The sequence below is a fragment of the Rhipicephalus microplus genome, chromosome 2, assembly GCF_043290135.1.
Source record: "Rhipicephalus microplus isolate Deutch F79 chromosome 2, USDA_Rmic, whole genome shotgun sequence".
Lineage (NCBI taxonomy): Eukaryota > Metazoa > Arthropoda > Arachnida > Ixodida > Ixodidae > Rhipicephalus > Rhipicephalus microplus.
Window position 1 is genome coordinate 72,188,209 of NC_134701.1, and position 11,358 is coordinate 72,199,566.

At 49.3% G+C, this 11,358-nt stretch overlaps 1 protein-coding gene across 1 annotated transcript; it reads left to right on the top strand.

Moving 5' to 3' along the window:
* The first annotated feature begins 739 nt into the window (after positions 1–739).
* LOC142789761 (bridge-like lipid transfer protein family member 3A) lies at positions 740–2,680 on the top strand. Its single transcript, XM_075885008.1, has one exon. It carries the CDS (start codon positions 1,178–1,180, stop codon positions 2,678–2,680), a length of 1,503 nt encoding a protein of 500 aa, XP_075741123.1. The 5' UTR covers positions 740–1,177.
* The last annotated feature ends 8,678 nt before the right edge of the window (positions 2,681–11,358 follow it).

The following is an 11,358-nucleotide window of genomic DNA, read 5'->3' on the forward strand; positions in this document are numbered from 1 at the left end:
ACTAAATCGATTCCGCGCAGTGCGTGGTATCTGCGGGAAAATTCAGACCTTTATGCAGTTGTTTCTACAACAAATAAGAGAAAAGGAGAAACACAAATTTATTCATTGCTTCATTGAGGCACATGAAAAAAAAAAACGCAAGGTTTACGTGGAAGCGCAGCACAGTCACAGCGAAAGCTAAAAGAGCGGTCTTTCAGAGCCTTTCATAAATATTCATCGGTTACTTGCTCCAAGCACACTTTCTGGCTAGCCACTACGGCAATAATAAGAATAAACTCGGGCTAGTTGACGAGCATTAGCTATGCTATCTTTTTCGTCATTCTTCTGAGAAACGTTGTATCGGCTTAACACTTATGTAGTGTTCCTACTTAAAATAACGGAACAGCATTAAAGCTTCAGTATGGAACTGGCGTCCATCTTAATCTGCTTTATTTTTCACTTCATCCCCCTCTTCTTTCCTGCCCCGGCCCTCGCGCTTCTTCATCTTCTGTCCAAAGGCTCATACCGCTTCACCCTTCCCGAAAAAGAACGGAAAGAAGAGGGGGATGAAGTGAAAAATAAAGCAGATTAAGATGGACGCCAGTTCCATACTGAAGCTTTAATGCTGTTCCGTTATTTTAAGTAGGAACACTACATTATTTTGGCGCAGCCGGCCATCGAAGCCATCATGTGGGTGACGTTCTTCATAGACGAGACCTCCGAGGAGATCATCTTTTCGAAGTACCAAGTTCAAGACGAAGCAGCGGTAGGTAGGTAGTGAGGCGCACTCGGCGAGCCTGGCGCCGACATGGCTCTGCGGAGTGTCTCACATCGCAAAACTCCGGGCACTTCGTGGTTGCGCGAGGTGTCCCATCGCGTTCGTGTCGTCGCTGCGGCGCAGTGACCTTAGAACCATCAGCTGAGAGCGCCCATCCCACCACGGGCGTCAACCGGACCCGACGATGCCGTCGTACTGCATCGACGTCGTGGACGAAACCAATGTCGGGATTGCGGTGGTGTTGACGACCGGTGACCACTCGCCGCCTGTCGCTCTCAGCAGCCGTCAGCGGCGGCTATGAAAGGCACCGCTGGAACCCGCTGCTGCTGTATATACCGAGGACTAGGCTCGTGAGAAGCAAATTAGGAAAAAAAAACAAATTGTCACGGGGCGTGTGTGCGTCACCTTACTGCCAATACGATGGTGTCCATAATCAAGAATCAGATTCTCAAGCACCTTTCCAAGTTCACCAAGAACCTGTCGCTGGACAAAATCCAGCTGAGCACTCTTCGAGGCCACTGCGAGCTGCGCCACCTGGAGCTCGATGAGCAGGTTCTCACCGAGCTGCTTGAACTGCCCACGTGGCTCTGCCTCACACGGGCTGTCTGCAACTATCTCACTCTCAAGATACATTGGACAAAGTTAAAATATGTTCCTATCCACTTGTGTTTGGACGAAGTGCTGGTTGAAGTGGAAACCTGTGAGCAACTCAGGCCACCTTCGAGCAGCAAGCCCAGCTATAGCTCGGGAGGCCGCTATGGCTTTTCAGATCGTGTCGTCGACGGCATGAAAGTGGTTGTCAACTCTGTAGTGGTGAACTTCCAGTCTGCTTCGTTTGTTGCTTCATTTCAGCTGTCCCGGGTGGTGCTGGACAGCCGAACGCCTCGCTGGGACCCTGGGGACTTACGTCTCTGTCGAATCAAGGGTCCCGACCAGCTGCTGCTTTTCCGACAACTCCAGTGGCAGATGATGCGACTGGAGGCACATGCCCGAGGAGCATATGCAGGGGCACCACTGCGCCTCATCACCAACGGGGCACGCTGCCGCATTGTGCTCAAGAAGCGCCTCGCTGACTGCAGCCTGGTTTCCAGCCGCCTGGTCCTAATCTTGGATGAGCTTCTCTGGGCCTTGACTGACGCTCAGTTGGTGGCAGCCTTGCACCTGGGCCACTCTTTGGCCGCCCTGGTGAAGAAGGCGGCCGCCCAAGGGCGCCGTCACCGAGTGACCAGCTCGACCCTACCAACTCCCGACCACTTCTCGACTTCTGGCGCTCCCCCTGCTTCGTCTCAAAGGGGTGGCTCAGGAGGAACACCCAGGAGCCCCCTGGTGGAATTCTTCAGGCAGCACGACGTGCTCGAGACGTCATATCATATGTTCTGCACTCGCATCGATCTCCATCTTTGCGACGACATGGAGCCCAAGGGTCCCATGCGAGGCCAGACTCGGTCTAGCTGGGGTCCCCTTCAAGGTGGTGCTGCTCTCCAGGTCCTGCTGGAGAAGCTCCTCATCGACTACTACCCTTTCCACGGAGCAGCGAGCCCTCGCAGCCAGTGGCTCAAGTACAGCGAGCCCACATCGGGGCGGCAGACCTGGGTGCAGCATATGCTGTCCCAGTGGGCTGAGGGTGGGCCATCGTCTTCGTCCACACCGGGCAGCAACACACCATCATCACGTGACTGGCGCACGCTCATGTCCAGCTGCCTGCTTGTGCGGCTCGAGGAGTTTTCCATGCAGCAGGTATGCATGGCAGGGCGTAGCCAGCGTCGGCCGTTCCTGGCTTCGGAGGGTGCCACCGTGCTACTTCCAGGGGAAGCCCTGCATCTCGGACTGACCCACTACTACGCGCGACCTTCGCCGGCCACGACACCCGTCACGGCCAATGGCCACGTCAGGAGTCCGGGCTCCGGCAAAGGTCGCGCGTAGTAGTGGGTCAGTTCGAGATGCAGGGCTTCCCCTGGAAGTAGCACGGTGGCACCCTCCGAAGCCAGGAACGGCCGACGCTGGCTACGCCCTGCCATGCATACCTGCTGCATGGAAAACTCCTCGAGCCGCACAAGCAGGCAGCTGGACATGAGCGTGCGCCAGTCACGTGATGATGGTGTGTTGCTGCCCGGTGTGGACGAAGACGATGGCCCACCCTCAGCCCACTGGGACAGCATATGCTGCACCCAGGTCTGCCGCCCCGATGTGGGCTCGCTGTACTTGAGCCACTGGCTGCGAGGGCTCGCTGCTCCGTGGAAAGGGTAGTAGTCGATGAGGAGCTTCTCCTGGCATCCCTGCCGGGGTAGTTCAGGGTAGGTCGTTGCGATATCCTCCGCGCACTTGACAACTCGTAGATTATCTTGTCTACCCTGATTTGTCTCGTTTCTTGCTACTCCTTCTACTAGAACCACATCGTCCCAGTACACGTTGATCTTTAGTTTCTTTATATCTGGTCTTGATAGCAAAAAGTCGTACGTTACCCCCTCTATCACCAACACTTCGCTCTCTATTTGCTGACCCTGGAACTCGATGTTTACCAAGGCCCACTGATCATGCAACGTTACTTTTCCATCATAGCCTTGTACTACAAGGCTAATACATATGATGGCTCTGGTAGACAGCGGTGCTTCTGTGTCCATTATAAATGCCAAGCTGGTGGATGCAAATCGCTTGCATAGTGGAAGAATTCTACGAGTACAAGGCTATGATGGAAAAGTAACGTTGCATGATCAGTGGGCCTTGGTAAACATCAAGTTCCAGGGTCAGCAAATAGAGAGCGAAGTGTTGGTGATAGAGGGGGTAACGTACGACTTTTTGCTATCAAGACCAGATATAAAGAAACTAAAGATCAACGTGTACTGGGACGATGTGGTTCTAGTAGAAGGAGTAGCAAGGAACGAGACAAATCAGGGTAGACAAGATAATCTACGAGTTGTCAAGTGCGCGGAGGATATCGCAACGACCTACCCTGAACTTGTATGCATAGGAAGCTATCCTCAGGCGATGAAGTCCCACAAGGTTCCTTTCGAACTCGCTGACAAGACCGTCATCCGGAAAGCACCTTACAATATGTCAAGGGAGCGAAAGATGTGGCTCAAGAAAGAGTTGCAGGAGATGCTAGATGCTGATATCATACGACCTTCGGTATCACCCTTCGCTTCTCCCATAACGATCGCACCGAAAGAAGACGGAACCTTCAGATTATGCACCTTGGGGTGCAGTCCACAGTACGCTTCTACAGGAGAGACCCCTATTCTGCAGGCAGACCGTGAGTTGGGACTCTTGGAAAACCTCAAGATTGTCGAGGAGAGGCAACAAAAATCACAGGAGGAGAGGTACCGAAAACGAATGAAAAAGAATTTCGACAAGAGGCATCGAGCAGACATGCCAGACATTCAAGTCACCGACCTCGTACTAGTGAGAAAAGGAATAAGAGATTCCAGTGCCAAATTTTATGGGCCTTACTCTGTGACCAAGACAGCCACCCAGAACGGAATTTTGAAGACTGTCTGGTACACTGGTGAACGTGGATCTGTTGAATGTGCTTCAATTGGGAATGTCTTCAAGTATTACCCCAGGAGGGGTAATTAAAAGAAAGCGGGAAGGGTGAAGCGGTATGAGCCTTTGGACAGAAGATGAAGAAGCGCGAGGGCCGGGGCAGGAAAGAAGAGGGGGATGAAGTGAAAAATAAAGCAGATTAAGATGGACCCTGGAACTCGATGTTTACCAAGGCCCACTGATCATGCAACGTTACTTTTCCATCATAGCCTTGTACTACAAGGCTAATACATATGATGGCTCTGGTAGACAGCGGTGCTTCTGTGTCCATTATAAATGCCAAGCTGGTGGATGCAAATCGCTTGCATAGTGGAAGAATTCTACGAGTACAAGGCTATGATGGAAAAGTAACGTTGCATGATCAGTGGGCCTTGGTAAACATCAAGTTCCAGGGTCAGCAAATAGAGAGCGAAGTGTTGGTGATAGAGGGGGTAACGTACGACTTTTTGCTATCAAGACCAGATATAAAGAAACTAAAGATCAACGTGTACTGGGACGATGTGGTTCTAGTAGAAGGAGTAGCAAGGAACGAGACAAATCAGGGTAGACAAGATAATCTACGAGTTGTCAAGTGCGCGGAGGATATCGCAACGACCTACCCTGAACTTGTATGCATAGGAAGCTATCCTCAGGCGATGAAGTCCCACAAGGTTCCTTTCGAACTCGCTGACAAGACCGTCATCCGGAAAGCACCTTACAATATGTCAAGGGAGCGAAAGATGTGGCTCAAGAAAGAGTTGCAGGAGATGCTAGATGCTGATATCATACGACCTTCGGTATCACCCTTCGCTTCTCCCATAACGATCGCACCGAAAGAAGACGGAACCTTCAGATTATGCACCTTGGGGTGCAGTCCACAGTACGCTTCTACAGGAGAGACCCCTATTCTGCAGGCAGACCGTGAGTTGGGACTCTTGGAAAACCTCACTAGTACGAGGTCTCGCCCACGAACCTGCTCCCAGCCACTGCACCCAGGCAGGAGCCGTTCGGCAGGTCTCGGCCTTGGACCTTGAACAGACACACCGGAGCTCGACCTGGCCGACACGTACGGGTCTCACTTCCGGCTCAGGAACGCTGCCAGGAACTCGTCCTCTCGAGCGGCGCACCGCTTCCTCTGCCCTCGTGGCCTCAACCCTCGAGTTCTCTTTTCCGCACCGTGAGTTGGGACTCTTGGAAAACCTCAAGATTGTCGAGGAGAGGCAACAAAAATCACAGGAGGAGAGGTACCGAAAACGAATGAAAAAGAATTTCGACAAGAGGCATCGAGCAGACATGCCAGACATTCAAGTCACCGACCTCGTACTAGTGAGAAAAGGAATAAGAGATTCCAGTGCCAAATTTTATGGGCCTTACTCTGTGACCAAGACAGCCACCCAGAACGGAATTTTGAAGACTGTCTGGTACACTGGTGAACGTGGATCTGTTGAATGTGCTTCAATTGGGAATGTCTTCAAGTATTACTCCAGGAGGGGTAATTAAAAGAAAGCGGGAAGGGTGAAGCGGTATGAGCCTCCCAAATAAGAGATTCCAGTGCCAAATTTTATGGGCCTTACTCTGTGACCAAGACAGCCACAGTCTGTGACCAAGACAGGTTCTATCCTCAGGCGATGAAGTCCCACAAGGTTCCTTTCGAACTCGCTGACAAGACCGTCATCCGGAAAGCACCTTACAATATGTCAAGGGAGCGAAAGATGTGGCTCAAGAAAGAGTTGCAGGAGATGCTAGATGCTGATATCATACGACCTTCGGTATCACCCTTCGCTTCTCCCATAACGATCGCACCGAAAGAAGACGGAACCTTCAGATTATGCACCGACTACAGGGTTCTCAATCGTCAGACAGAACTCATACCATTTCCTATGCCGAAGATCGACACAATTATAGATGAGACCGGGGGTTGCCGACATTTTTCCCGCATCGATTTATGCAAAGGTTTCTGGCAGATCCCACTAACCGAAGAAACAAAAATGTACACCGCTTTTATCACGCCATTCGATCTCTACGAATACAACCGGCTCCCTTTCGGTTGGAAAAACTCGCCAGCGTGGTTCCAGAAGATCATGAACGACGTCCTAAAGCCATTCCTTGGTGTTTTTTGTAATGTGTACATAGACGACATTATAGTCTTCTCCAAAACAGAGGCTGAGCATCAGGACCATCTGTCTCAGGTGTTAAACGCCTTGAGCTTGGCACATCTCAAGGTTAATTTTAAGAAGAGTGTATTCTTTCAACGAAAAGTGGTGTTTCTTGGAAGAGTCTTCGATGGGAACACCAAAAGCACAAAACAAGAGTCCGTCGAGAAGATCTCCCAGTTGAAGAAACCATATGACGTCCATTCACTGCGTGTGTTTTTGGGATTGGCAGGACATTTCCGATCTTTCATAAAGGACTTTGCTGTCAAAACTAGATGCCTCACGCGCTTAACGCAGAAAGAAGTTCCCTTTGAATGGAGTGACGAATGTGAGGGAGTCTACCGTGACTTGGTGCACAGAATTTCTTCTGACCCCGTTCTGCGTATACCAGATTTCACTTTACCCTTTGAATTGAACACTGACGCCTCACATTATGGGACTGGTGCAGTGTTGTATCAAAAATGTATTGAAGCATCTGGCCGAGAAAAGCGACACGTAGTCGGTTACTACAGTTACACTTTCAAGCCGTCTGAAACAAACTACACTACTACGGAAAAAGAAGCACTGGCGGTTCTGAAGGCCGTTGACTACTTCCGCACGTACCTGGAAGGTACGAAGTTCACTTTGTTCACCGATCACCAGGCACTCACTCATCTCTTGAATATGACCCAAACTAAAGGGCGTATCGAGAGATGGGTGAATTACTTGCAGCAATTTGACTTTACCATCTCGCACCGACCAGGACCGCTTTTAACCGATGCAGATGCTCTATCAAGATTGATGGTACAAAACAACACAGAAAAATCTGAAGAAATCAATGAAGTGAAGCTGTGGGAAGGCTCAGAACAACTGGTTTTTGCGGAAGGTCGGTATCAAGTCCCACCAACTCTTGTTTCCAAAGTGCTTTACTTGTACCACGATAGCCCAGAATCTGGAGGACACGACGGCTTTTGGCGTACCTACAACAAGTTGGTCAAGAGGTTTACGTGGCCTCACATGAAGAAAGACGTTAGTCAGTACGTTCGTTCATGCCATGTGTGTCAAGTACACAAAGTCAAGTATAAACAGCCTACGGACACCATGATACTACCTTGCCACTCGAAAGTGCCTTTTGAAGTAGTTCACCTGGATTTCGCCGAACTTAACAAGAAACGGGAAGGAGTCAGAAAAACGCAAGCTTTTCTGCTGGCCATAGATGAATGCACCAGGATGGTCGCGGCACGAGCAGGAAAAGAAGATGCAAATAGCGTCATAACCCTTCTCGAAAGGGACATGTTTAGAACTACGCGGACAATCGTATGCGATAACGGCCCCGCGTTCAAGAGTGAAAAGCTAGTAAGATGGGCTCGAGATCACAATGTATCGATCAAGTTCTGTGCGCCATACCATCCTGCGGCGAATGGGCTTGCAGAACGTGCCATACGGGACGTGAAACAATACATCAAGATGTACGATAGTTTTCCTGGGGGATGGAAATGTTCTTTAGAAGCAGCCGTAAAACATCATAACCGATCCTACACAAGTGGCTTGGGGTGCAGTCCACAGTACGCTTCTACAGGAGAGACCCCTATTCTGCAGGCAGACCGTGAGTTGGGACTCTTGGAAAACCTCAAGATTGTCGAGGAGAGGCAACAAAAATCACAGGAGGAGAGGTACCGAAAACGAATGAAAAAGAATTTCGACAAGAGGCATCGAGCAGACATGCCAGACATTCAAGTCACCGACCTCGTACTAGTGAGAAAAGGAATAAGAGATTCCAGTGCCAAATTTTATGGGCCTTACTCTGTGACCAAGACAGCCACCCAGAACGGAATTTTGAAGACTGTCTGGTACACTGGTGAACGTGGATCTGTTGAATGTGCTTCAATTGGGAATGTCTTCAAGTATTACCCCAGGAGGGGTAATTAAAAGAAAGCGGGAAGGGTGAAGCGGTATGAGCCTTTGGACAGAAGATGAAGAAGCGCGAGGGCCGGGGCAAGAAAGAAGAGGGGGATGAAGTGAAAAATAAAGCAGATTAAGATGGACGCCAGTTCCATACTGAAGCGGTCCTGGACTTTGTGTACTTGACACACATGGCATGAACGAACGTACTGACTAACGTCTTTCTTCATGTGAGGCCACGTAAACCTCTTGACCAACTTGTTGTAGGTACGCCAAAAGCCGTCGTGTCCTCCAGATTCTGGGCTATCGTGGTACAAGTAAAGCACTTTGGAAACAAGAGTTGGTGGGACTTGATACCGACCTTCCGTAAAAACCAGTTGTTCTGAGCCTTCCCACAGCTTCACTTCATTGATTTCTTCAGATTTTTCTGTGTTGTTTTGTACCATCAATCTTGATAGAGCATCTGCATCGGTTAAAAGCGGTCCTGGTCGGTGCGAGATGGTAAAGTCAAATTGCTGCAAGTAATTCACTATGCAAGCGATTTGCATCCACCAGCTTGGCATTTATAATGGACACAGAAGCTTGCGTTTTTCTGACTCCTTCCCGTTTCTTGTTAAGTTCGGCGAAATCCAGGTGAACTACTTCAAAAGGCACGTTCGAGTGGCAAGGTAGTATCATGGTGTCCGTAGGCTGTTTATACTTGACTTTGTGTACTTGACACACATGGCATGAACGAACGTACTGACTAACGTCTTTCTTCATGTGAGGCCACGTAAACCTCTTGACCAACTTGTTGTAGGTACGCCAAAAGCCGTCGTGTCCTCCAGATTCTGGGCTATCGTGGTACAAGTAAAGCACTTTGGAAACAAGAGTTGGTGGGACTTGATACCGACCTTCCGTAAAAACCAGTTGTTCTGAGCCTTCCCACAGCTTCACTTCATTGATTTCTTCAGATTTTTCTGTGTTGTTTTGTACCATCAATCTTGATAGAGCATCTGCATCGGTTAAAAGCGGTCCTGGTCGGTGCGAGATGGTAAAGTCAAATTGCTGCAAGTAATTCACTATGCAAGCGATTTGCATCCACCAGCTTGGCATTTATAATGGACACAGAAGCACCGCTGTCTACCAGAGCCATCATATGTTTGTTTCCTACTTTGACGGGAATGTGAAGTAGGCTAGAGCAACTTAAATAAACAGTCTCATTTGGAGTCATCGGGTGGGACTGATCACCCTCGTTTATTAGTTTTTTTCTGTCGAATACTCCTGAGCTTCAGTGTCGATATTATTCACTCGACCTCTTGGAACACGCCAGGGCAAGTTATCTGTGCGAGTTGCGAGGTGGCTCGGTTCTCGCTGAGCGCGGCTTGCATTCATCTATGGCCAGCAGAAAAGCTTGCGTTTTTCTGACTCCTTCCCGTTTCTTGTTAAGTTCGGCGAAATCCAGGTGAACTACTTCAAAAGGCACGTTCGAGTGGCAAGGTAGTATCATGGTGTCCGTAGGCTGTTTATACTTGACTTTGTGTACTTGACACACATGGCATGAACGAACGTACTGACTAACGTCTTTCTTCATGTGAGGCCACGTAAACCTCTTGACCAACTTGTTGTAGGTACGCCAAAAGCCGTCGTGTCCTCCAGATTCTGGGCTATCGTGGTACAAGTAAAGCACTTTGGAAACAAGAGTTGGTGGGACTTGATACCGACCTTCCGTAAAAACCAGTTGTTCTGAGCCTTCCCACAGCTTCACTTCATTGATTTCTTCAGATTTTTCTGTGTTGTTTTGTACCATCAATCTTGATAGAGCATCTGCATCGGTTAAAAGCGGTCCTGGTCGGTGCGAGATGGTAAAGTCAAATTGCTGCAAGTAATTCACCCATCTGGCGATACGCCCTTTAGTTTGGGTCATATTCAAGAGATGAGTGAGTGCCTGGTGATCGGTGAACAAAGTGAACTTCGTACCTTCCAGGTACGTGCGGAAGTAGTCAACGGCCTTCAGAACCGCCAGTGCTTCTTTTTCCGTAGTAGTGTAGTTTGTTTCAGACGGCTTGAAAGTGTAACTGTAGTAACCGACTACGTGTCGCTTTTCTCGGCCAGATGCTTCAATACATTTTTGATACAACACTGCACCAGTCCCATAATGTGAGGCGGTACCTCTCCTCCTGTGCCACTCGAACGTGCCTTTTGAAGTAGTTCACCTGGATTTCGCCGAACTTAACAAGAAACGGGAAGGAGTCAGAAAAACGCAAGCTTTTCTGCTGGCCATAGATGAATGCACCAGGATGGTCGCGGCACGAGCAGGAAAAGAAGATGCAAATAGCGTCATAACCCTTCTCGAAAGGGACATGTTTAGAACTACGCGGACAATCGTATGCGATAACGGCCCCGCGTTCAAGAGTGAAAAGCTAGTAAGATGGGCTCGAGATCACAATGTATCGATCAAGTTCTGTGCGCCATACCATCCTGCGGCGAATGGGCTTGCAGAACGTGCCATACGGGACGTGAAACAATACATCAAGATGTACGATAGTACTGGAATCTCTTATTCCTTTTCTCACTAGTACGAGGTCGGTGACTTGAATGTCTGGCATGTCTGCTCGATGCCTCTTGTCGAAATTCTTTTTCATTCGTTTTCGGTACCTCTCCTCCTGTGATTTTTGTTGCCTCTCCTCGACAATCTTGAGGTTTTCCAAGAGTCCCAACTCACGGTCTGCCTGCAGAATAGGGGTCTCTCCTGTAGAAGCGTACTGTGGACTGCACCCCAAGCCACTTGTGTAGGATCGGTTATGATGTTTTACGGCTGCTTCTAAAGAACATTTCCATCCCCCAGGAAAACTATCGTACATCTTGATGTATTGTTTCACGTCCCGTATGGCACGTTCTGCAAGCCCATTCGCCGCAGGATGGTATGGCGCACAGAACTTGATCGATACATTGTGATCTCGAGCCCATCTTACTAGCTTTTCACTCTTGAACGCGGGGCCGTTATCGCATACGATTGTCCGCGTAGTTCTAAACATGTCCCTTTCGAGAAGGGTTATGACGCTATTT

Coding starts and splice junctions, on each gene's coding strand:
- LOC142789761 (XM_075885008.1), top strand. CDS start 1,178: ATGGTGTCCATAATCAAGAATCAGATTCTCAAGCACCTTTCCAAGTTC.